The following is a 27421-nucleotide window of genomic DNA, read 5'->3' as shown; positions in this document are numbered from 1 at the left end:
TAGGAAAGAAAGATTTGCAAAAACATTAGTTAATTAAAAGAATCTACTTGCATTATCGTAAAACACTGCATATCTATTATTGGTAATTGATGCAAAAAATTTAAAATAATAATATGTCTCTAGTGTCTAACGTCTAGATGGAGAACCATGGAAATGCAGTGTGAAGTGTCAAACTCTCACGCAGGAATGTTCCCCTCATTCTGAACCCTATTCATAGAAATGAAATGTCATCAGCAACTTGTTGGGGCAATGACTGAAAGCTATTTCTTTATGAGGTTTCTTTAGATGAAGAAAGCATTTGTATTTCGTGTTATGGTGTCACACAGCATTCCCAAACTGGAAGTGTATAGAAATTATTAGAGCGCCTGTGTGTGTGGTTTGGTGGTCACTCGACTGCACACTCATTACACTCGGAAGCAGCATGCACAGTCATGAGTCTCATTCCCAAGACTCTCCTGCCAGCCGCCATCACCTGTAGTCTGATTCTGCAGATGCACTACACAGACTGAAATGCTGTTAAAGTACACAGTAAAATATCTCCTCTGAAAGAATTTTATTTGTTTGACCTGAACACACCTTTTTATAACGCAATCATTGAAATTATCCCGGGGCTAAGAGCACACTAAAGACTTTCCTTTTTTTTTAATTTTCTTTTTGACCTAACTGGGGCTCTTAGCCGTGAGGAAGCAAACATTTTGCACGGCTGTCTTTTGAAGTGGGTATGAAAGAAACCTTAATCGTAAGAGCTCAGTCTTTCAACATACTTTGAAAGGAACTCTCAAAAATATGTTTTTCTTTGTTTCCGTACAGTTTTTGGATAGAAATGTTTATGTTTTTTCTGCAGCAGGCTGACTGCTGTGCCTGAATAAATAAGTTACGCCTACGTGTCCACTACCCCCAACCTCTATAATCAATGTCAGAGCGCTCTCACCACCTACTTACACCCCGAGGAACCAGAGAGAGATGAGAGCTGAGGTGTCAACACCATCGGAAGGCAGCGAAAGTCAGGGAATCCACCTGAAGCGGCCTGGTGTCAGTATCAGGCTTCATGCTAGCTCTGCTTCTCTACGTGCTGTATTTTTAGAAAAGATGGGGTAAAAACATAGAGATTGGCTGAAGTTTCATAACTTGAATAAACAACAATACGTCATGAGTGCATGTGTGTTGACTTGGTCTGTGTGAGAAACATGAGGAGTCGAATGAAGTTGTACTTCACCTGGCATTGAAATGTTTTTTGGGTCATCCGATTGAAAGCTCAGAGTTTTACATCATGACAAAACAGGTGTAAATCTGCCCATTAAGGACAGATTGTCATAAGATCAACCAGACCATCGTGTTCTGATCATAAAGGTGATCAGGGACACATTGTGATGCCCGGGCCACACTGCTTTAGTTTTTTATAATTTTCTGCGTGTGACAAACATGCGATTCAAAGTAGAATAGACAAATGATCTTTCACCACATATCAAAATGTCTATCTCTCAAATATGTCGCAAACGTGAATATTGGCAAAGTTCCTGAAGCTTTTTAAAAGTAAGAGCACTAGTATTTCTGTCGACTGAATCCATTCTTTTGTTTAAACAAGGAAATTCTATATTTTCAGGACTGAAGAATGCACAGCTTCTTACGGTAGAGTCTACCCATTTAATTCAGTATATGCTTTTTTTTGTGCTAGTACAGTAGTCATACCACAAACCCTATGTATCAGCTCCCTGTGTTAACGTCAGATGTTACGCGCGGGGCAAGGCATCTCCATATTTAACAGTATTAATGCAATTTCTTTTCAATCCACATACAACATATACATGGACAGAAATAATAATCACCAGAGAGGTAGCAGCATCCATAGGTAGCGAGAAGCAATTAGTCAGTTAACACAGGAGGGCATTTACTGAGTCCCCTTATCAGTCCTCAACTATGTATCTAATTTAAGACCCCCGAGGATGGATTGACAGATTCTACCCCTCCTTTGAAAACCAATCAAACTAAATATTGAAAATTCATGAGATACTGCCATCTTCTTCTTCTTCATTTAACATATTTGTTGTTTTTTGGGGGTTTGTGCAAGCGAGAGGAGGATGTGTCATGAGCTCGAAAAAGTTATTGAATCTTAATCAGATCTCAGTGTGGACACTTGAGAAACATATCAGGTGTAAATTAAATATCATATAGAGATCAAATGTGGACATGAAACACATAGTTATACCAGGTGTAATTGAATGTCAATGTTGACTAATCTCCAATTTGATTTGCAAGAGAAAACAAGTCCCACTGGCAAAAACTTTTGAAACCATTCAAATTCACAAAATCCTTCTTAGATTATCCACACACTGTCTGAAACCTCTACACCATTAGGGATGTTAGAATTACTGTGGCAAACACAAGAATCGCTTCACACACACTTCACATAGTCAATGCCAAGGGTGTGCAGAGGCAAGAGAGGAACCAGGATAGAGATTGAAAGACCGAGCTCTTATTTTTGTGTTCCATCTTCAGAAAAATCTTTTTTTTCATGTCTACAAAATAATGCACTTTTACAAATGTCTCTGAGAACAGACATTCGGAAAGTGCACACGTTTAAAGGTTTTTGTACATAGCGCTGTGACTTGCCACATTCCTTGATTTCAGAAAACTCGCTTTGTTTTGAGCTTTAAGCAACTTTTATATGTCCAAGGATGAGACATCTTTTATCACTCTCTCATCTCTCTTGTTAATAAGTAAGCAAAGATTTCAAAAGAAAGTGAGAAATCTGTTTACTGAGCTGTTGCATTGTATTTTAACAGCGTATTTAAACTGTATCCTTCCTCTTTCCAAGTGGCGTGGTTTTCATGTAACCTGCTGAATGTGACACTTTCCACATGCATTTAAGAAAAAAAAAAGGAAAAATGTGAACAAGCATCTCACACTTTGTTCAGTGACATCTTCAAAGCAGATGTTCTCCCAAATCACTATCTTAAGTCAAGCTGTTTGAAGTCACAGGATGCTGCTGCGGAGACAAACTTGTTTACTAATGGACCTCAACTTGATTACGATTCAAACAGGCTTTCCCAGAGCGCTTATTCACTTTGGAAATATGACCTAAACTTTGTCAGGGAAGCTCTGCTTTGAGGTTTGAAATTAGTTTGGGGAACTTTTATTCTTATTTTTTGAAAAATGCGGCTGGATCAAACTCTTCTTTTAAAGAAAAAATGGTATATTAATGCTTTTGAGGACTCAATTAGCCACATTGCTGGGGTTGCCATAGAGCTTCTTTAGACTCAGATTAGTGCAGGGTCATAGAGAGCAGAATGAAACATAAAAATCTGGTTAGAGTTGTTTCTGGTTCTATCTCAGAGGCTCTGCAGCATATTTCATTATTAGAACATGTTTTGGACCATTACGGCTCTGCAAATGTCATTCAGGTTTCCCTGGCCATCACACAGCATCAGAAACCATGAAGCATCTGGTTGTTGGGTGTGTGCATCAATAGAATCTGATTCCAATATGTTGAAGACAAGTCTGGTGACATGGCTGCAAAGCAGCATGACACAGGTACTGGGTTTAAGTGGTGCACAAGAAAGAAATACCAAAAAATAGCCTTAAATAGTCACATATATAATTTGTGCAAACAATTAATTTAGCAATCTGTAGATCTCTCTGCAAAATGAAAGAACAAAACAATTGTTATATGCCCTCACCATTAGCGAATTTCCCTCTGCTTCTGCTAATTTTTTTTTTTGTTGTGTTCTAGTTAACAAGTCTCATGCTTTAAAAGCGTTGTGTATTCATGTAGTTTAAGGAAACAGCTCACAATGAAAGTTATCTTATAGAGAAACATTTAAAACAACATCATACAGTCTACTTATCTCAAATCTTTCTACATGAGACATGATAAAGCTAAAGCGTATTCCTATGCATGACCTCTACTATGTATTAATTCATAACTATGGCAGAAATAGAAATCTGAGTTTTCCTCAACTTTAATGGGCTTTCCTACCTTTTTATCCCTATAAAACTCTACATTCAGCCTGACTGCACCGATTCAAACCTGAGAGAGTTTACTGGCAAACCCATAATGTCATATAACCAGAACAAACAAGGCTTCAATGATACAATCATCTATGTGCGTAAAACCAGCTTTATGTATGTTTGCTGCACGCAGACGTGAGAATCAAATGCTGCTTTCCACACTGGGTCCCACACACTCAACCAGTTCAGGAAATTCCATTAGAAAACCTTTACGTAGGGTATTTCTACATTTTAGGTCTTTGTCAATGAGGAGTGAGGGGAAACTGTATCACACCGGCACACTCCACACAAAATAGATTTTAATCTCATGCTTTAACTTTACCTCGATTGGTCTGTTAAATGCAAGCTTGAAGGCAGATATTATGTTGAGAGAAAATCATACAATAGATCCAAAAGTTTGAACAAATCATTTTACAACTTTTCTCATGATTCTCAAACTTGGCTGCAGGCTACTGATTAGTTTCTTCTTCACGCTTATGGAACATGTACATTTCTGCAAAGAGACAACGCAGGCTATATCTCCACTTTATGTGGAAGCTGGTTAACATGGAGGGGTTATTTCAAGACATTCCTCATCACAGCAGGCTATTAGAGCATACATGCCTTTGAGAGGTAGTTCAACTTTGCCAGACACAGAGGGACAGTTTTCTCAATGAGATTGTGCTTTTTAAAAAATTAACTTGCAATTAATTACATATAGGCCTGCAGTGAATGTGCACATGACATATAATTAAAGTGTTTCACTCCTATCAGGTCTTTGCTGGCATGATGGAGTGCTTCATACAGCACGGAGCCATCTGTTAACAGACCTGCAAGGAGTTCAATAGCTTGTAGTCTACTGCGCCCTAGAGTTTCGTGGTTTCCACTGCAACTTGAGTTTGTTCCATTACTTTTCACATCATGTTTCACTGAGCTGCAGCGGCAGGATGGAAAATTTAAGAAAGGGATTTCCATATGATTTCATTAGCCACAAGATAAAAAAAATGTTAACTTAAGAATCATATAAAAAGTATTCTTCATTCTTATTTATTCATGTACACTTTTGGAAATAGTGGATACATTAAAGTTAAACATGTATATAGATATACAATTGGCTGGTTATATTTACACTGTCTTGACTTGGTGAATTCTTCAATCAGGTAAATCTTTGATCAAGATCACATGCATCATTCATCGCATGTGCATTTCTTTTATTAATGTGCTTATTTTTCAGATAAATGTAACAAAAGACATCATACACTGTTGCTAAAACGATATTGGTGAATAGGTGACAACTATCACCCGCATAATCATGGATCTCTCATGGATCTTGAGAGAGAGAGAGAGAGAGAGAGAGAGAGACTGTATTTTGGACGCAAAGTGATCTAACCCTAACTCTTTAATATATTATGGGGCTTGATTTTAAGAGCCTTAGTTTATCGTTCAAATATTGCAAATATTGCATATTATAGATTAGTCAAAGCTCTAATGTAACTGCAATGATCCTGTTAAAGGCCTCGTTGGTTCAGTTCAGTTTCTCTGCACAAAGACCACATTGCAGGAAGCTGTGAGCGAGTGAGATTTGTCCCTCTCGGCTCACCGTACACCTCACTGTATGTTGACGTGTGACTAACAGAGAGAGGCGTCTTCTCAGCTAGCTAACACGCTGTGAAAGGGAAGTATCCAGGAAAGCTCTGACAGCCGACTCACTCTACCGACACTTCAAGTTGGAAAAATGGCGGCCGACTGGGAGGAAATTCGCCGGCTCGCCGCAGACTTCCAGAGAGCTCAGTTTGCGGACACGGTGCAAAGGTAAGTGCTAGCAGCCCGAGCTAACGGTTTCGCGTTTAAAAGCTGTGACTCGTCTCCTCTCTGCTAACAGCTGTTGTTAACAATAACTAGAGAGGGGAAACTTCATGTCTGCAAATGGCAGGGTAACACTGCCACTGACACTTGCTTTTGAAACTCTCCACAGGCTGTCCGAGAGGAACTGTATTGAGATCATCACAAAACTGGTTCAGGACAAGAAGCTGGATGTGGTGCACACGCTCGATGGAAAAGAGTATATCACCCCAGCACAGATCAGCAGAGAGATCCGAGATGAGCTGTACGTGCATGGAGGTCAGTGTCCCAGCCACACAAAGTAGACTCAACGTGGTCCAGATGATCTCCTGTTAATATAAGAGCCTTCATATCACCATATAAACCATATAAGTTGTCTAAGGTTGTGGGAGTACGGTCAACTATTGCTATATTGTGGAGTAGACGTGCTGACACTAAATCAGTCCTGTCGTTTCCTTTCACAGGGCGAGTCAACATTGTCGACCTCCAGCAGGTTTGTGAAGTGTAAATGTCGCTGTGTGCTCTGAGCTGTGTCCTCTACCATATGTCTGTGAAAGCTCAGAGCCAGACCAGTCTTCTACTCAAACATCCTGGAAATGTTCTCCTGACCTTTTTCCTTTCCTACAGATTCTCAATGTGGACTGGGTCCACGTTGAAAACAGAGCGAGTGACATCGTGAAGTCTGATAGAGATGTTCAGCTCGTACTGGGACAACTCATTGATGAGTGAGTATGACAATAGTTGCACATTGGCGCTTGAGTCCACCTGTCTTACCATGAAACAGGATCCAGAGAGCCCTCAATTGTTCTCTATGATAAGTGGACTGTTTTTATATAGAGCTCATCTAGACTTTGTGACCTCTCAGAGCACTTTACACTACAAACTTCGGCATGCTATTGCAGATGTTGAATCTTTCAATTAAAAGGCAGTGTTGTTGTAGTTCGGTATTACAAATATGTAACCCCATCAGACACTTTTGACACTATTGCGACACTATTGTTCTTGGCCAGTTGAAATACACAGATCAAAAGTAGACTCTAAATTATAACTGTAGTTGTTAACCCTAACCCATAAGTTGCCAGGTAATAGAGGGAGGCATGGCCCAAGACCAGGATAGCAGACAGACAAAAGTGCAGACGTTTGGAGTATTTCAGTACTCTATTGCGTGTTAGAAATATCATCAACATGCCCACTTGCTCCCAGTGAATCCTGTGGAGGATCCTCAGCTGTGTTGTCCCATCCACTTATTCAGACATTGTCCAGATATTTGACTAGGGGGCTGGCTAAAGACACTCTGGAGAGAGTCCAGAGGCTCTGATTCGGACATTTGCTTTCTCACATCCAGCCCCTCCAGGAAAATGTCATGAAATGATCCAGAGTTCACTGCATGTTTGAAAGCAGCTTAAGATAGACAATTTCTTAAGAGGGTAATTAAAAACAAAAGCAAGATGTGAAAAGACAAAATCTTTATTAGGGAACAAACCTGGCTAATCTTAACTGATGTGTTGTTTGATCATCTTGTCTTGCCCGCAGCTCGTACCTGAACCGTTTAGCTGAGGAGGTTAACGACAAACTGCAGGAGGCTGGTCTGATCAGTATTGCAGAACTTTGCAAAAGTTATGACCTCCCCGGAGATTTCTTATCGGAGGTGAAATACATTGCTGAAAAAATCTCATGATACATTTGCTAATAAACTTTGTATTTAGACAACTGATCCCTCCTGGTAGTTGACCTTAGCTTCTTTGCACACACACACACGTATTATTACATTGCTGACTTCGCTGTTTCTATCTCAGGAGTTGACAAAGCGTCTTGGGAAGCTTATCCAAGGAGAAATGGACGAGTACAACAAGGGAGTCATATTCACTCCAGCTTTTGTTGCTCGACACAAAGCCAGAATACGAGGGCTCTTCAGCGCCATCACAAGGTAAACAGTGTTTAGATATTTCATACAAGAACCATTCCTGTAAACAACTTAGTGGACGACGCAAGTGATAGTAGACAACTTGCTGTGGCCACAAGTTTTTTTCTTGTACTTTAACAGGCCAGTCATACCAGCATGTACAGGTACTCTGCCCTCCTTCACAAAGAAAGGCAATCATAATACTGAGGGTTGGGGGATATGAGTTTAAATCCAGATCCTGACTATTTCAAACTTAAACCTCACTTAATAAATGATTATTCTCTAATGGGGCTCATCTCTCTGTGCATTACTCAGTGTCGGTCAACAAGTGACACTGCTCCTCTGCTCTTTTCTGATCACTCACACGCTGATCTTTATAAAAACCTGCTGAGCTTATATATATATATATATATATATATACTATATTTATATGAACAATGAAGTTAAAACACTACACTGCATATAATCAGTGGGAAGAACCATCTGCAGGAGTTTGCTGGACACACACAGCACTGAACGTTGTTCCTGTCAGGTCTTGAATGCATGCATTGGGTAAAGTATAGGGCTTGATCATTCCATGTTTACCAAGCTAGTAACATATATCCTGTGCCAGAACATGTGGCCTTACATAGAAACGTGCTGGTGTTCATTAATTTGAAACAAGTGATTTTGTGCAGTGAAAGTCAGCATACTGAGATACAGGAGAGAAATACAAAACTGTTCATGCATGAGACCCATTGACTTTCTTATTTGTGTTGTTTTGAATGTGATATGAAATGTTTATCTTCCTTCTGTAGGCCGACACCTGTGAGCAGTATGATCGCAGCTTTTGGATTTCAGGAACATCTTCTGTACAGTAAGAAGAGACTCTTCTGATGTTTGACAGTTGTTTATTTGACTCCGTGTTACACAGTGAGCTTTAATCACATGGAACTTTGTTGTCATCAGCTGTCCTGGAGGAGTTGGTGAATACTGGACGTCTGAAAGGAAGCGTGGTTGGAGGGCGACAGGACAAAGCTGTGTACATCCCCGATATTTACTCCACAACGCAGAATTCCTGGGTGGACTCCTTCCTCCAGCAGAATGGATATTTAGGTATGTTTTTGTATTGCAAATTTTTTTTTTTTTAAATAACATTTCCTTTCTCACCCTTGACCTTATTCCTTTCTATTTTGTAAGTGACTCTGCTCAATTTTATTTTTATTTAATGCTAAATCTGTGCAGAAAGTGTTTATATAATTCCTCATAAATATATTTTTGACCTGTGGTTGGATTTATAACCGCTACGTACACACAAAACGGGGCCTGAAACATGCGTAAACCACTTCTCACGCCAAAGTTGGGATTTATAAAAACGAACTTGACGGGAAAATCATCACTGCTGTCCCATAAAGTCGCTCTTCACCTCACGAACAGACTTCTCGATGTCAGTGAAAGAAAGTTGCACTTCCTCTTCACATCGCTTGATGACGTGCCTCCGTCAGGACTCACGGTAGAAACCCATTGGTCAGCTTCATAATTTAATATTCGTGATGTGCTTTGCATTGATTTTTTTATAGTTAAAATTGGGCATGTGGAGGGCGGATTTGGAGTTCAGGTTTGCGTGCGCACGGTTTTATAAATCGGAATTAGCTTTGGCGTACTCCATTTCCAGCTTTTGTGCGTATGCACACTTTTAGTAAGAATCCTACGCACTCTTTTATAAATCCGACCCCAGGTCAGGTCAAGCATTAACAAACAAGTGACTGCCTCCATGTTTACAAGACTTTGGCCCTGTCCCAGTTGCTCTCCCTTGACCCTACCAGTAGATATGAAGTGGCCTTCACTGGGAGTGTCCCAAACGTTGCCACAAGGGGGAGGGCTAAAACCTGTTCCCCTATGAACTGGGACACAACTTTCTACGTCATCAGCAGCCAACCAACAATATTACAGTGAGAAATAATGTAAACTAACTTTATTATATTAAAAACCATTATCAACCAACATTATAATAGTGACATATCTGACAGCTGCTGATTGATATATACACAGTTGGTTTGTTTATATTGGTTACGTAAGTCCTGTCCATAGACAGACACGCAGGTTGAAGAGGTGTTTAAAAAGACTAGATGACCACTCCCCTGGTCCCTTAATCCCCTCTGAGTCTTTTAAGTTAAACCCAGAATGTGCATTTGATTTCAATGCACTAAATTCTGATATTTGATTGCAAATTGTTAGATTCCTTTCAAACTCTTTCATGGAAAACTGGAGAAACATAAATTGATATGCTGACATATTGATGTTTCGCCTTGAGCAGAGTTGAACCTTGGATGTCATTTTCAATTAATGTAATTGAAGACATAAAACAATATAAAAAAAACATCACTGTCAATTTTATCTAGATAGCACATTTAAAACGAGTTTGACCAAAGTGCTTCTCAAGTGTAATGGTACAACAAAAGGACAGTAGCCGGTAATACATCATAGTGCAAGTAGTAAAAAATATAAGTTAAAATAAAATATAACATATACGATGAGCTGAGATAAAAACGTACTCGAGGAGAAAGCCAAGGAGAACAGATGTGTTTTAAGTAGTGATTTAAAGTGTCCCAGTGAGACAGAGTGTGAGTCATGCATTTGATTCGCGTACGTCTGCATGATATCTAAAATCACACACGGGCGGTGTTATGTCAGCTTTCCCTGGTTCAGTGTAAACAGACAAAACCTGCATAATAAGGGGTCATCTTAATTGTGTAAAGGAGGCTCATGGCATGACTCCTGGTCTTACCCCTTGTATCACGCATAAATTCAGATTCACCATCGCTATGTGAAGTAACTTCAGTAGGGTTGCATGTAACCGATGAAGTTCTCTTCCTGCAGAGTTCGACGCGTTGATCAGGCTTGGGATCCCCGACCCCCCCAGCTACATCAGAAAACGGTTCAAGTCCAACAAGCTGCTGTTCCTCAGGGCCGCCTGTGTGGGTCAGACTCTGGTGGACCAGGTGGAGGCCTCTGTGGAGGAAGCTGTCAGCTCTGCCACGTGGACTGACATACAGGTGCTCACACATGGCTTAAGTTAACTACTATTAAATTCTTTTTAATTTTTTTGTTTCGAATTTTTTTTAATTTAATTTCTCTCATCTGACTCTGGTTGCTGTAGCCGATTCTGCCCAGCTGTCTGTCGATGGAGGACATTGGGATCCTGATCAACCAGGCTATGAGAAATACTGATGTCCAGTCTTCTGCCAGAGTACTGGGAGGCACGGTGGTCGTCAGTGAGAAATTCATCAGCAACTGCCTGTCGTTGTTTGACGATGCCATGCAGCAGAAAGCTCAGAAGGTCTTCCACTGTCACACCAAAGAAAACTCTTTGATCATAAATAGGTGATTTTTACAGATTTGAAAGAACAGTTTTTGTGTGATGTGATTTTAAGGAAGTCAAAAACAACCCTGTGTTTCTGATAACTGAGGATGATCTGAAGCAATCGTCTGTGACAGAGAACTCGGCACCGTCTAAAAAGGAAAAGAGAGAAGCTGAACGCAAGAAGAAGGCGACAGGTTTGTTAAAACAACCCAGTCTCACCAGGACACACAGCATTCATTTTAATTATCTATGATTCTATGACATCTCTTAACTCTCTGTCTCTCAGAGGGCAGTAGCAGTGTGAAATCAAGCGGAGGAGGCAACGCCAGGGAAATCCGTATTCGTAAAACCAAGAAGAAAGGCAGGAGAGACGAGGACAGTGATGAGGAAACCGGACCTTCACAGCAAAGTATGCTGAGGGCCACAAAGCTTTTATCTTCACAGGGATATAATGTCACTGTACGCACATTAAGCCTTTTCAGTTGGCCATTCTACTGTAACAAGAGTGTTATGGCTGGTTGGCTCGAAATCTCTCCCCTGGGCTTTTTTTCATGGAAGCCAAATTCAAATGTACTTTGCCTGTGAGACTAATTAGCTTGTGTGTTACCTTTGCCAAGATCGGAGCAGACAGACTGAAGCCCCCTTTATGGCCCTGGAGGAGATCGTGGCTGTTTTAGAGCAGAGAGTGAGTGACTGCCCTGAAGAAATCCTCTCTGAGCTGGCAGGGAATTTAGTGAGGTAAAACAAGGTTTCTGTCTGAAGTGAGAACTTCTCCAAAGATCAGGGAGAACAGCAAGGCCATTATCTGACTGTTTATGTCTCCACAGGCCTCTCATGAAAGCCTATCAGGAGGTGCTGCGAGCAGTGTTCATGTCCTCCACCAGCTCTCATTCAGGGGCCAACAAGAAGAAGAGCATGAAGGATCTGCAGGAGGAGATCACCAACCTGTACAACAACATCCGACTCTTTGAAAAGGGCACCAAGTTCTTTTCTGGTAAATCCTTCTCCTGCCACAAATGGCCAAAAGTCACTAAGTCAATGATCAGGACGTTTTAAAAATAATAGAGAATACTGACACTGAAAATAGTAGAAATACTTTGGATTGATAATGTAACTATAGCGGCTCAGAGGAGTAGGCAGTCAATGTTGCCCAGGACACAGTTGAATTCCTACAGCTCAGATAAAAGTTGGGAAACACTGCTGACCCGGTATCAGTTTAATAAGTCCGAGGCTGCATTTTATTCTGGACGGGCAGAAACCGACATGTTTGGGAGCAATGAGGTAGACTCACAAACTCTTGGGTCTTTTTGGTCACAATAAAGCTTTTCGCCGATTTGTCAGGGTTTTATCACATGATCCCCTTCTGGAAGGAAACAAGCCTCAGCTAACAGTGTAGAACGCAATATAAATAATTAATTACAGGTATTGCTTACTCTGTTGTCTTTGCAAAAAGCTGGTGTGCAGTTAAACTCTGTATTTTGTAAAAGATACAACTAGTTGTTGTATCTAGCATGTGTAGGAGCCGAGCTATTATTTGAGCAATCTGCAACTATTCCAGTGTCCAGATGGACATGCATGCCTTTCTATTTTCACCAGCAGGTGCATTCCCAATGTATGTGAGTCCTCATGTGATATGAGTTTTCAAGCGTGTTGGTATGAACACAAGTTCAAACTGTGTGAAAACAGAATAGTAGTAGTAGTCTGGATGAAGCAGCATGTCGCTCTACAGCCCAAAATCACACGTCATATAGGTGCCTTAATTTATTCTATAATGAATTTAACAGAAATATTTTGTTCATGCAGATGACACACAGGTCAACATTGCAAAGCACGTCCTGAAGACTGTGTGCACAGACGTCACCAACATCCTGGTGAACTTCCTGGCTGCTGACCTGATGATGTCTGTGGAGAACCCAAGCTCCATCACCAACGAGGTCAGGAAACACTTTTTCTCATGTCTTCCGTGTTCAAAGAAGCCTCAGGGAGCCAGGACCCGTCAGAGAGCCTGGCATCAGATTTAGATCAAGTTAGAGTTTTAACACCATGTGTCATTGTGTGAAATGCACTGTGGGAGTTGTTAGCATGGACTGGATGTTGATCATCTCTGACATGTCGCCTCAGGTCAGAGTGAAGATTCTGGGCAAACTGTCAGAGGACACTAAAGGACCTCTCATGAAGCTGCACAACTCTCTGATTGGCAAAGTGAGTCCAGTAGGGTTGCTGTCAGGTACATGATCAGCTGCTGCTTCTGTGTGATGGATAAAATATAAAAAATGGCCCCACCTTGTTTTCATCAGACGATTGAAGACTTTCTGACCAACATAGAGACTTCTGCTGAAGTGTGTGGATTCATGCTGAAGAAAGGAGACAAGAAAAAGGAGAGGTAATTCTTAATTTTTTCCTTCAAGGGACATTCTATGTTTTGTGTATTGAAAAACATATATATGCTCGTATCAAATCTGATCCTTGTATTACATGTAGCAAATATAAACAAATTATGAAGAAAACATACATAAAAATTCAAATCTGCTCCAAAGTTTTTTTCCATTTACGTACATGACATCACAAAGGTCATCGGATTCAGTCACACCAAATTATTATTCAGCTGTTTAGTGGCATCAGAATAATGTTTTAGTAGCATCTTCAGCTTTTGTATCTTCTCACAGCAGAGGTTTTAAACTTCAGTCAGTATTTTCAGTTATTAACTACGATACCTTTATCTCATACAATAAACAGTTAATCAGTGTAATATTTACGTTTCAGAGATGCTGCAGTAGTCTTTGTTGCTGTCCACACACATGAGGATGTATTTAAAAAGTTTAAATTTCCAACCGATGATGAGCCATGAATTTAGTTACAAGTTACTTAGTTTAACCAAACTGGCAACCCAGGCACTCTCTCACCTCACTGTCCTGCCAAATTAGCACATTCACCAAGGTGTCATGTTTCCCTCAATACCAATCGGGGCAGGAGCACTTAGTCACCTGTGTCTACTGCAGAGTCATTTGACATTGGAGTGAATTGTGATTGTATCCATTCCCAATTCAGACAAAAGCGAGAAGTGATTGGTGTTTGTAGGTTGACAAAAGGAAAAGAGGCTTTAGAATAAAAATGTTGACTTGGTAATGAGCATCACAGGTATCGTCCTCTTTAATTAGTGATTTGTTAATGCATGTGTTTGTGTGTTTGCAGACAGGCACTGTTCCTGCACCGTCAGGCCCTCACCGAGCAGCTCAAGGAAACAGAGGACCCGGCTCTGGTCCTCCATCTGACCAGCGTGCTGCTGTTTCAGGCCAGCACCCACTGCATGCTGCACGCTCCGGGACGCTGCGTGCCTCAGATCATCGGAGCTCTCACAGGACGAATACCCACAGTATGTCTGACACTCAATGTGACCAAAAACCTCACCAGTCCTGTCAAAATTAACATTATGATCAGTGCACTTTTAAGATGTAAAATATAAACATCCTTCTATTTCCATCTATATTGCCATAAACCATGGAATTTAAATGTGCAACTGTCCAAATACTTGTGGCCAAGACTGTATTTCATAACTAAAGTCTTATTCAGACACAGCCAAGGTCTTTATTCTATGCAAAAATACATCCTCAAGGTCAGCTGACTTTGACCAGTCTGACGGTGCTGAATAAAATCCGTTTCTTAAGCCTATTTCTCTACCAGAGTTTTGTCCCCAACACAAACCTGTATGCAAATACCAGGTCCTGTCCCTCCACTGTAGACATGCAAACACGGTCTGTGGAGACACAAAGATGAAACGTATCGTATGAAAATGTAACAGACAGCGCAAAATGCATTCGAGGCTGTTTATTTTTTTATCCATTAACAGGTGTGGGAAACCTAAAATAGTACATCTTTATCTCAGTCATTATGGCTGTGTTTGTGCTTCAGTGTGCTCTCAATTCGTCAGCAAATGTTGGCAATGCATCACTTCATCTTCCGATTGTTTACATCCACTTTTCAGACTCAGCAGATGTCTGTAATCTCCATATGCCGCAGTGTCGGTATAATAGAGCGTCTGTTCATCGAGTTAAACTGCTGAAATGTTATCTTGCGTCCATGTGTTGCTGCAGGAACAGCAGCAGCTGCTGTCGGCCTACCAGAGCCTTGTGGTGAAGCAGCTGGTGAGCCAGAGTCAGGGAAGGAAACAGGAGGAGGCAGAGGGCAAGGCCGACAAGGTGGAGGAGCAGGAGGAGGAGGCCCGGAGCGTCCGCTCCGAGCTTATGACCCTGGCACCTCAAGTGAAGGAGCTGGTGCTGTCCCAGAGGAAAACATCTGTCAACGAGGACTGAACATTAAAAAGAGGAGAAGAGTGATTGTTCCATGATGAAGTTTTTATGGTCTTAAATGTTCAGATAAATACTTGCAGGACTACTACGTTTACTACGTTACTACGTATTTTTGTGATTTATCTATGTGGACATAATTCCTGTGTGGGAAGTCTCATTGTAAAACCCAATTAACATGAAAATCCTCAATGAGGTTCTGATTTTCATGCATTCATTAAAAGCTCAGCTCTTCCCCCTTGTGTGCCCTTCAATTGTTCGTAGTCAAATGTCCTTTCTATGTCAACAATACTGACTCCTGTTTCTCCACATACCTGTAACGTTTAACTGGGCATTTCATTCTTAAGCCTTAGAACAGCTGTGTGCAAAGCAACGTGCTCGTTCTGAAGCTTTCAGTAACAGAAAACTCAAATTTAAATAATTTCACAATATACATCATCTCAAGGCACTAACTGAAATAAGATTAAGAGTTATAACCAAACAGTCACCACAAGTGGGGGGGTTCTCCAACTGATGGCGAGGGAGTTCCCCCAGTAATTCACCTGATCAAACTAGCAATAAACCTTATCAGAGAGAAATGTAACCTTAGATGAAGTGAGGGTGTCTGCCTCCTGAACCCAAACAGAGCTCTACCTCCTCTTCTACTCTTACAGACTAGCAACCATAGGTGAGCACCTCTCCTCATTAAAAACCATGTGATTTAAACCAACAACCTATATCTTAGATCCCATTCCTACAAAATTACTTAAAGAAATTCTGCCCCTAATTGATAGTTCGTTACTTAACATTATCAATCTGTCATTATCATCAGGTTATGTACCACAGTCTTTTAAAATAGCTGTCATCAAACCCCTACTCAAAAAACCCACCCTAGACCCAGAGGTTTTAGCCAATTACAGGCCAATATCTAATCTCCCCTTCATTTCTAAAATCTTAGAAAAAGTTGTAGCCAATCAGCTGTATGAGTTTCTCCAGGAAAATAATATATATGAAGACTTTCAATCTGGGTTTAGAGCCAATCACAGTGCAGAGACAGCCTTGGCAAAAGTCACTAATGACCTTTTAGTAGCCTCTGATCAGGGACTTGTGTCTGTCCTCGTTCTGTTAGATCTCAGTGCAGCATTCGACACAATTGACCATCAAATTCTATTACAAAGACTCGAACAGTTAATTAACATTAATGGAACCACCCTTAACTGGTTTAAATCGTATTTTTCTGATCGCTCCCAATTCGTGCAAACTAATAATGAGTCATCTGTGCGCACCAAAGTTAACCATGGTGTTCCAGGGGGCTCTGTGCTCGGCCCAATTTTATTCTCATTATATATGCTTCCACTAGGAAACATTATCAGGACACATTTCCACATTTCCACTGCTATGCGGATGACACCCAGTTATATTTGTCAATAAAACCTGAACAAAGTAATCAATTAACTAAACTTCGAGCATGTCTCAAGGACATAAAAACCTGGATGACCCGCAATTTTCTCTTATTAAACTCAGACAAAACAGAGGTTATAATACTTGGCCCCAAACACCTTAGAGATACATTATCTAATATAGCTGCGCTAGACGACATTGCCCTTGCTTCCAATGAAATAGTCAGGAACTTGGGAGTGATCTTCGATCCTGATTTATCCTTTAATAGTCACTTAAACCTTATTTCTAGGACCGCTTTTTTCCACTTGCGTAATATTTCAAAAATTAGACATGTCCTTTCACAAAAAAATGCAGAAAAACTAGTCCACGCCTTTGTTACATCGAGACTGGACTATTGTAATTCATTATTATCAAGCTCCAGCAGTAAGTCGTTAAAGACTCTACAGCTTGTCCAAAATGCCGCTGCACGTGTCCTGACGAGAACAAAGAGAAGAGAGCAAATTTCTCAAGCCGGGTTCACACCGGACGCGGAAGCGACGCCAAAGCGAGGCGTAAGCGCAGCGCCAATCCTCTGGCTCCCATCCACTCCCATGTTAAACCGCAGCGCTGAACACACCGGAGGCTGAAGTGTATGGAGGTAGATTTGTGTCTTTATTATGCAATCAAAAAGAATAGGTTTGAGAGCAAAACTTTCCACAGTGCAATCAAAAAATAGATTTGAGAGCAAAACTATCAACACTGCAATCAAAAAATGTTTTATTGCAAGTTAAATAAATGTGATTAAAAATGTATTAATGGGAATCCAAAAGTTTTGTTTGCAAATACAAAAGATTTGTTTGCGAATCCAAAAGTTTTGTTTGCGAATCCAAAAGTTTTGTTTGCGAATCCAAAAGTTTTGTTTGCGAATCCAAAAGTTTTGCTTGCTGTTGAGCTGAATCTCGTGGGCGGGACCTACGCCGAAAGATGTAAGACACGTCTCTATTGGCCAGTCTCGATCGGAGTGACAGCTTGGCAACACCCACAGTTAGTAACGAGAGAGGGAGTTTTGAAGTCCATGATGAGAACGAGCAGGACTCGGGAGCCGAGAGGATAGAAAATCAATGCGCAGGTATGTCTTCCGTCATAGTAATAGCAAGAATGTTATGTTTCAACTGGTGCATGTAGATTGCTTTTGTTTAACGATATGTGGATGTTGTAATGGGTTAAAAAATACATATTATGTTATCAGCCTGTAGCTGCTAGCTTAGCTCAATTAGCTAGTCATAGGTACGTTACGTGCCCAGGCTGCCTATTAGCCTGCACGACGTTGTGCATGTAGCTACTAGTTAACAGGACTATTTGTGTTCAACGATCTAAGGTTAGCTTATGTTATATTTGTGATGTGCTGTATTATTTGATCAGCCTGTAGCCAGCTTAGTTAGCGTTAGTCACTTTCTCATCTTAGGTGTCGCGCTAGCTGAGCTGTCTGGGTTTCCATCCACATGTTTTTGTGTGCGTTTTCAATGTTAATAATAGCGGCAGACGAAAACATCAGATCTGTGTGGAGCGATGAGGAGACCGTAACCTTCCTCAAATGAATACATGAAACAAACATCAATGTCATATTTCCATTGTGTTTTCTACACGCGCTGCGCCACCTACTGCTTATCTCGATGAACCAACTTTTGGGCCACCAACCAAAATTAACCTTTGGGAATATGGCTTTATGGTGACTTAGCTTTATAAGTATGGGAATGTGTAGTGACACGGTATTATTGGTGTTACTGGTGGTGAAATGGCTTAAATACATAGCTAATAATACTTTCTCTGTTTCCCAGAATGGAAAACCAACCGGGCAGATCACAGGCCCAGGTAGGGTATTGGCTCATTTCTTCAAATTCATATTTGTTCATGGTGTTGTCATTGTGGGAAATAAGGGATCAAATATTACTTGTTTTCCAGTATTGTCCTGTAGTATTGTACAGCTTGTGCATTACCGGAATCAATTGTTAATAACATTTATGCTATGCTCTGTATGATCACATTACAATGTTATGCACCTTAACTCCCATTCCAGTATGACCAGTCTTCAGCAAATGAAGCTGCCCAGCATTTCATGTCCTTGCTCACCAGAGCAATTCCTGAAGATCAAAGACAGGGTCCGAGTACGAGTATGGAGAGACCTACTGTTGCGTCTGAGATGGCCAGGTAGTAAAGCAAAAGGGCCAGTTCAGGTGTTACACAATGTTGCTAAACATTTCCATATGCCATTGTGATTCAAGGCACTTGCAAATATGTTGTATTTTCTTCCAAAAATAACCATACACAGAGTTTCTACTTATTCCTATGATTTGCTAATTGAATTAAAGTAAATTAATTCATTAAATTTAATGACCTAATCATCCCTGTTAGCACTAGTGCTATCATATATAGTATGTCACAAAGTGGTATTGTAGTGCTATTGCTTCAGCAATTCAGTGCAATTTTTGTTCAGATTCAGTTCTTAATCTGATTTCTGTTCTGATTTATTTTTAAAGAGCTGAATTGTTTGTCTTTGAAAAATGACCTGGGCTGTTTGCATAGTTGACACATCTATTAGGCCTAGTGACTGATTTTAATTGATTTGTAACATTAAGATTGTTCTAAAAATCATATAGATCCTTCCCTGGATATTTCAAACGCAATGGAAAAAACCGAAGTCACCCCTTCAGAAGACCAGCAAAAGTTGTGACGACGTGGAAGCCACTTGATGTATCATTTTTCTTACTTGATTCAAAAACTGACACATCCCCATCCATATCTGCCGAGCTGGAGCTCATGCAAGCAGGGCTGGGAAAGAGGGCGTTGTCTATCACATCTGACTTAACGCATTCAGAGGTGGGATGTCTGATGAACTTAAGTGCACATATTTTGTTCCCAAAGTGTATCAACAGTATTGATTGTGTGGCAATAGAGCTATACTGTCTAAATTCAAGCTGTTGACTTTTTTCTTTCCTTTTTTTTATTAGTTATCCAGTTCACTAAGGACAACATATCCGAAGATGAATGATCTTCAAGACAGATGGCTTCTTTTCAAAGCAGCAGGTGCACTTTATTTCCCAACAGCAAGTTATTCATCCAATAGAGAAAAAATAAATGCACTATGCTCTAGGGTTATGCACCATTTTAATTGTTGTGTTACTTGCTTTAAAAGGCGGAAATGGAAGGAGAAAACTGTCTGTAATCGCATTAGAGGCAGAGGGATACACTGGTTCTGTCATCAAAAGAGCCTCAGGTGGAGCAAAACAGATGTTATATATAGTGCCCCTCCAAGATGAGCTAGATTTAACACCACTACCAGCAGATGCACCGGAATTTGCTCGTATGCCAACAGCAACATGCAAACAATGCAAGACAGTGATGCCATTGCAGGTGTTGGCTCTGCACATTGACCACTGCAACAAGACATCAAGCTCGGAAACTGAGGTAAATTTTTTTCCTATGTCACTTAGGCATGTGAGATCAAAGCTGTAAAAGTCCAGCTTCCAGTTCTAACTTCAGGGTTATCTGTTGTGAATTCCACTCCCAACCTCAGCATATCAGTAAAATGGCATAAATGTACATGTTTTACTTCTCTGCTCAGGAGGCAGATGTGGTGTTCCTGGGAGAAGCAACTCCTAACCCAGTCCTAGGACCTTGTACAGACGCACCATGGTCCAATGAGCAACATTGCTTTCAGCAGGTACAGCAACTGAGTCAAAAAACAATAAGTATGGCATGGAGGGCAACAGCCAAAAAATGAGTCATAAACATAACGGATACATATCAAGTTCTTTACAAAGTTGTCAGTCTTTGTTGCACTTAAAAATGATCCCGCAATATCTATGCCTTAAAGCTGCGTAGTTGAACTTTTTTTCGTTAAAATACACTTACATTTTGTGTAAGAAGAATGTAAATGAGTTAGGACTTAGTGAGCGGGAAGGGAGTGGGCGGGGAAAGCTTTGTTTTGAATCCACTGCTTATTTTGAAAATTTGCGCCTCCTTCCAACGCTGACGTAATCTTCCACACTGCAGGTTTAACAATTCTGTTCTCATTTTCAATGTGCCTGCATATAGGCAGGTGAGGTCCAATGTCCAGTATGCACAAGAACATTTCCAGGGTCAGACATAGAACTACATGCAAGCTTCTGCGGTGAAAGGTGATTGTGTGTCAACTTGCATTACGTATCTTTGTTAGGGTTGCTCGAATTCCTAGGCAGTTCCAAGATGGCTCTGTGTTCATTATGGTTATAATGGATTTTTACATAAACATAAAATTATATTTATCTCACAGGTCAGATGTGAGGTAATAGACAATAATCTAGAACTGTATGTGTAAAGGACAAGTATAAATTAATTCCTTTTGTTTTTATATTAGTATGGGAAAGGATCTTTGCCAGCTTGACACAGTCAAGACATGCTCCGATCTGGATCATATATCATGGTAACCAATCTGGTCGTGTACCATTTCATTAATTTGTTAAAATGCAGTGCATTGTGTAGTTCATTTGAATAATTTGAAAATTTGAAACTTTCCACAGTGAGGAAGATGTTCTTTATTGGGTAAAGGCACAGATAGACTGTAGCAAGACCTTCGAAATCTGTGTGGCCAGAGACAATATGGTTGAAAGAGGTCTTAAACTCTGGAAGCGTCGAAAGAATGGCGGTCCAGTGAACCCTTTGAAAGTCTCCTTCCTGGGAGAACCAGGGGTTGACACTGGAGCACTAAAAAAAGAGTTCCTGTCCAGTGAGTAGCATGCATTCATCATTAATTTAGTAGATATGTAGAGTATGTTGTAGAATAGCTGAAATTAAATTGTTTACCGTTGCTATACCATTGTCAAACAACTGGAACAAAAGCTCTGCTGTTAGGTGTATTTTTGCTGCATCCATCCATTTCCCAAAAATAGAAAAATAACTGCCTGTGTGCTTCTGCAGGACACAATATCAAAGTGGCCAGAGCTTGAGAAAAATTAGGCTAAATTCTTGTCTTTTAGATGTTTGCCCCCAGCTAGTCTAATGCTGTTTTATCATTTGTTTTTGGCTGTAGCAATGGTTGCTGGGATCGAGAAGCGACTATTTGAAGGCGAAAGTGAGAAGGGCAAAGTACCAAAGTATTCCCTCAACGATTTGGACAATGAACTGTTCAAGTATGTTATTCTTATTTCTAGCACTTATAATTACTGATTATTATTATCTGATGGACACTTTGGCAAGAATATTTTCATGAGTGAAAATATGTATTGATACTTGGGGTCCTTTACAGTTTGACTAGAGGGGAAGTCAGTGCCTCAATCTGTTTTTCTTTCAAACTTTCATGTACATGGCAAATTGTTAGAAAAACATTCAGGAAAGGGCTTGAAGTGTACCAGCTATTTTAAATATTCTGTCATATTTTAAAGGTTTAATCTCCTTCAGTGTATGTGTGACAATAGATGATAGAGGTAATGCATAAAATGAAGTAAGCACCCGAGATAAGTCTTCTAGCTGGGGTGTTATGTCGAGATCAGTACTTATAATTGCCAATTTCTTTGTTGTCTTTCATCCAGAGTTGCGGGTGAAATACTTTGTGTGAGCATTGCCCAAGGAGGACCAGCACCACGGTTTATGCAGGAGTGGTGTTACCACTACCTCGTCACTGGGAACCTTAAAACTGATGGTGTGCATGACATGGAGTCGTCACCACTTATCAAAACGGTACGTTGGGTAAATCGCTTCAAGCCATCTTAATGAGGCCAATATTTTTCCATAATGTTTGCTCTCTTTTGATGTTTATGGTACATAGAATAAGTGCAAAGTAAACTGATCCAAGTTTAAAACTTTGCCAACGATGTTGCAGCTGTGTTAGGCAGTATCTCAATATATCCTCAGGTTTACTAAATTCCAATTCATCAATAAGTTAGTTTCTTGCAATAGCTTATTTCCTGTTGGCATCAAGCGACTTACAGACTTGCCTCGCTAAAAAATGTATCTGATGTAGCTGTAAACCAATAATGGTAAATGTGTGAGAGATGTGTGAATATGTATGACAGTGTAGATGTATAAAATAACAGTTGTGAATACATAACAAATGAAAGCTTAATTCTTGTTGCTTCTAAATCATTATTTTAGATTGAAGATGCATCTGACCTGTCCCTCTACATTGAAGAAATCCTGGATTGTGGCTACACTGGTCAAATCAACATTGACTATAAGGAAAGCATATTAAGGTTTGTTTTGCATTTTGATGTCCTAACTAGTAAGGAGTAATATTACATTATTGATGAATTATGTACAGGGTCAATAGTATTTTAAGCCATGCAGTAATGTTCATTCATTAAGCAGGAAATTTGAAGCCAATCAAGTTATTGTGCTGCAAAATCTTTGACGGCTTTGAAAGGGTTTTATCATTATATTATACAAACATAAGTGTTATGGCTAATTTTACAGTTGACATCATAATTTTAAATGGCTGTCATAAAATGTATTCTTTTTCTTTTGTAAGGGCTATTGTACTGCATGTGACCACAAAACGCACACCAATGCTGCAACAGATGCGTGAAGGCCTAGAAGTGTACAACCTGATCAAGGTCATGCAGATAAAGCCGAATGAGTGTCGCAATCTCTTTGTCGTAGGGGCTGATGACAAGGTATGTTGTAATTCAGCTCTGGGTATTTTCTTGAATTTTTGCCATTTAATTGCATAACCTTTCCTCAAGTGCTAAATGGTATTTCCATATCATCAATACCCAGTGGCGATTTTAGGGGTTTAAAACGGGTACAAAAAAGTTTTATTTTAAATTTTTGACATTTATTTGAAAACAGTAATATTTACGTCCCAACAGAACAAATGCACCCTCGGTAAAATCGCTACTGTCAGTACCTGTGTATGAGTGATGTTGGATCAGTCTGGATCTGTTGGGTTGTAATTCCCTTTTGTTCTTAGGTGGACTCTCATTATGTTTTATCACACCTGGCCCCAGAAATGAGCCCAGATGGTTCGACTAAACACTTGAAGGAGTCCAAAATCTTGGAATACTTCCAAGATTTCCTACTTGAAATTGAGGGTATGTAAAACCTTCCATAAAAGTTCTGATCCCCTAAGAAAGTTTGATATAGCTTAGGAGATCCTACACTGATATGTACGTCATAGATGTATGAAATGGGGATTTTATGCCCGACAGTTATATGATATCCAGATTTGAAAAGTTATCTTGGCTACTAAGTACAATGGTAAAGGGAATTTTGCGACGTTTTCAAGTGATTATTGAAAGAAAGTATCTCGACAGTAGCGCAACACATTTTCATGATCTGGATATCAAACAGTCAGCAACAAAGAACTGGTTCCATATATATGACGTGCTCATCAGTGTTGGATTTTGTTGATTTGTGTAGTGAGAGTTTTATGTTACAAAATATTGCTGTGCACTTACCTTGTTGGTATATTTAAAAGCTTTGAAAGTTTGTCACTTCAGAAGAAGATATTGATTCTAACATCCCCTTTTCTTTCAAAGACACACAACCAGAAAATGAGGTTGAAGGAGAGACACCCTCTGTGCCCATGGTGATGCAATGGATGACTGGGCAGGCACACAGGCATTTGCTTGTCTCAGAGAGACAGAAATTCAAAATAGCCATAGTATTTGACCACAACTGTCTAGAGCACATGCCAGGCCACACTGTATGTTATCCTGTTGTTAGTGCTTGCACCAACACTGTTACACTTCCAACAGCTCATCTGGGGGATTACGAGTCCTTTAAAACCAACTTGCAAACTGCCATTAAATATGGTGCAAGCTTTGACAGACTGTAGCTAGTAAACGCTACTCTGCTCTAGTCTACTCTGTTCTACTTAGTTTGTTCATCTAGTCTTTTCCTAGCCATGTCTAATAATTCTCTTGTCAGTTCAGTTCCTGCCACTCCCCCCTTGCCATGACATCACCTCGTGTTTGTGTTAAATCCTGTTCTAAGTAAGCGTGCGTAACAGACTCCAAACCTAATGTTTTAGCGTTTTAAATAATGTCAATGTTAAGTCCAATTGTCATTGCGAAGAGTGTATATTAATGTGGTTCAAAACAATATGGCACACATATTGACAATGTTCTGTTCTGATTGAATAAAAAAAAAATATATATATTTGCAATAAATTATTTGAGTTGTATGAATACATATGTGAATTGCTAAATCCCTTAATTTGGCCTTAGAATGCTGTTTTTAATTACAGGCAAGTCAAATTAATATAAACTACAACACTTTTACTCAAATTGGGCTTTATTTGTGTATAATTCACATAAATGCTGGGTGAGAAACTAAAAAACTTGCTTCTTGATAATAAGTTAGAACTGCCTTTGTTAGAATCTGAGGTAATTATGGCAGGTTGAAAAGATGCATGTGTGCATGTCAGAATGTTAGAGTCCGAAAGCTGTTCCAAGAGCCTGCAAGTAGATGTCCCGACCAAAGGATGAGGACTCGGTGGTGGGGTTCACTAGGTGCTGTAGTGCAGCAAGTCTTTCAGCTGACAGGGGACATTGGATGTCTGGTACAATAACTCCATGCTCAGTGTTGTCACTTTGCTGTTCCTGAGAGGGTTGCTCCTCAGCTTGCTGGATCTGGAATGACCAATAAAAGCCATCCATACATCAGACATCAGATTACTGGAAAGTAGAATTATCTTCTACACCTATATATCAGATCAGAGATCACAAACAGTCTTCATGCCCTGTTTATATTAAGATGCTGTGTTTTCATTTAAGTTTTGCTTCCCGCATCGGACCCTTTTTGCAGGTTAGTCTCGTATGACCTTATACATACCTCTACCAGGTCTGGCTCTGGCACAGGTGCTTGCAGCATCCCGATCATCCATAGCTGATTCGGTGTCAGATTTCCCTCTGTGCTTAAGTGGTGACAATTCCAGCTCGCCGTAAAATGCTGCAAATCTGATCGTAGTCGTGGTATGAAGACATAGCCCACACAGAAGAGGTGGACAGCAATGGACAGGTCAATGAAGCCCTCTTCCTCCAAACTGGAGCACGTCGTAGTACTGACACGTTACACTCCAAACATCTCTCCATAGGCGTTCCACTCTAAAAACGAGCGAGGGGATACAGATGAGACAAGACCGTGTAAGGCTTTCACTACACTGAATTAAAACCTGAAAATGTCCACTATTAAAAAGCAGCAACACCCGAAAACTTATTACAATCAACTTCAAAGCATTTCCCATCTCTATTTTTAGATAAATTTAGAACTGCAAAATGACTTTATGGCATAGAAGATTTTGAAAACTGATGGGATTTAATATTAACATTCATACTTTTTACCCGAGGGGTTGGTTATATGCATTCTAATATTTTCTGAAACAGTTGAGCTCTGGTATTCAATTACCTCTGGTTATGGACGCTTTTTCCAGCATTAAAGCTGCCACGGGCTGTTCCTCGCACAGTAAACATGCATCTAGCGATGTCTACATTTTCAACCCCTTGATCGGCTCGTACTCTGAAAGAGAAAGACAAGGTACAAAATAATATATTTTACTGTGTTAGAAACAAGCATAATTTCCACTTATTTTTTTATTACAACAGTCTCTTCTATGCCACTGGAATAACTAAATGAGTGTAGGTAAGCCCCAAAATGTCATTGAATTGAAGCAGAGAAGTGATCAAACATTCATTACCAGTCACCCCAGCTGTTGGGAACATGGATTGGTATTTTGTTTGTTTTTAAATGACTTATTTCACTTCATTTCTAAAATTGTGTGTGTTGACATTTTATTGTCATCTTCTGAACACTAATTTAATGCGCTTGCCTTGATGGCCATCCATTTTTCCGAACTCCATCCATGAAGAATCCAAAAGCCGTCTCTGCTCTGTTATTCCCAGCTGTGTCCAGGTAAAAGATCTGTAACGAAGTGGGACACTTGTGTAGTAGTTCACAAGATAAATAGTGAATGAGGGATTGAAAAAAACAAAAAAACATTACCTTCCTTGAAAAGCCATCAATTGCTCCAAAAATCACAATGTTGTACCTAACAAAAAGGTAATAGTTATACAGCACTGATAATACAATTGGGTGACATAAAATCACCAATGATTAGAAATTGTTCAGTAGGAGAAATAACACCTTATTAACTTGTGGTTTGTGTCGATGTGGACAAGAGACAAGGGAGCGGGAACAGAGTATGTCCGTCTTGCAATGCAAGACAGCTGGACCATCCTGGCAATTATTCCTGCACCATCCACACGCTGCAATGACATCTTTACTCTTCTCCACGAAATCCGATGCCCCATTGCTTGTAGAGATCCTTTCACTAGCCTGTAGCCAGCATGGGGCATTCTTGCCTTTATAGACCTAACCTTCTGATCTAGCAGATCATCTGATATGTAAGAATAGCATTTTCTGACAGAGAGGTTATGCTCTTGCATCCGTCTATACAGAGTTGACCTTGAAATGCCATGGAGGTCAGTCAAAGAAGTCAGTGGTAACCCAGAACTGAGTAGATTCAGGAGGGTTTGACTTTCTATGTTTAGCCGGGGTCGCCCCACACTCCCAGTCCATTCAACCACAGCTACATCATCCAATAGTGGAGGGACAATACTCTGTGAGAGATAAGTGCTGACAACTTCAGACAGCTGTTGTAGACTGTCTACAACACACTCAGGAAGGTCAATATAGGCTGCCCCAGCTTGA

General features: G+C 40.1%; 3 protein-coding genes across 4 annotated transcripts; 2 read left to right on the top strand and 1 right to left on the bottom strand.

The window, feature by feature from the left end:
- Positions 1-5603: 5603 nt before the first annotated feature.
- On the top strand, positions 5604-15614 carry ufl1 (UFM1-specific ligase 1). Its single transcript, XM_062411325.1, has 19 exons — positions 5604-5799; positions 5963-6108; positions 6294-6322; positions 6457-6554; positions 7363-7477; positions 7626-7756; positions 8530-8588; positions 8681-8827; positions 10592-10767; positions 10872-11051; positions 11146-11269; positions 11362-11484; positions 11693-11813; positions 11903-12069; positions 12879-13009; positions 13197-13277; positions 13373-13458; positions 14268-14448; positions 15167-15614. The coding sequence occupies exons 1-19, from the start codon at positions 5723-5725 to the stop codon at positions 15383-15385; spliced, it is 2391 nt and encodes a 796-aa protein (XP_062267309.1). The 5' UTR covers positions 5604-5722; the 3' UTR covers positions 15386-15614.
- A 5155-nt stretch (positions 15615-20769) lies between these two features.
- On the top strand, positions 20770-24871 carry LOC133973640 (uncharacterized). The gene is made up of 8 exons (XM_062411620.1): positions 20770-21200; positions 21298-21503; positions 21807-21906; positions 22306-22453; positions 22868-22965; positions 23241-23385; positions 23682-23802; positions 24250-24871. The coding sequence occupies exons 1-8, from the start codon at positions 21136-21138 to the stop codon at positions 24546-24548; spliced, it is 1182 nt and encodes a 393-aa protein (XP_062267604.1). The 5' UTR covers positions 20770-21135; the 3' UTR covers positions 24549-24871.
- Positions 24872-25061: 190 nt separating this feature from the next.
- On the bottom strand, positions 25062-27421 carry LOC133973646 (uncharacterized). Of its 2 annotated transcripts, none has more exons than XM_062411628.1 (6): positions 26864-27421; positions 26714-26759; positions 26541-26632; positions 26120-26230; positions 25547-25818; positions 25062-25344 (listed from the first exon to the last, which is right to left on the bottom strand). In XM_062411628.1, exons 1-5 carry the CDS (start codon positions 27154-27156, stop codon positions 25734-25736), a joined length of 627 nt encoding a protein of 208 aa, XP_062267612.1. In that variant the 5' UTR covers positions 27157-27421; the 3' UTR covers positions 25062-25344; positions 25547-25733. The 2 variants fall into 2 exon arrangements, with proteins under 2 accessions (XP_062267612.1, XP_062267611.1); XM_062411627.1 differs by having other exon boundaries at positions 26855-27419.

This window comes from Platichthys flesus, chromosome 18 (genome assembly GCF_949316205.1).
Source record: "Platichthys flesus chromosome 18, fPlaFle2.1, whole genome shotgun sequence".
Classification (NCBI taxonomy): domain Eukaryota; kingdom Metazoa; phylum Chordata; class Actinopteri; order Pleuronectiformes; family Pleuronectidae; genus Platichthys; species Platichthys flesus.
This window is presented reverse-complemented; position numbering and strand designations above follow the sequence as displayed.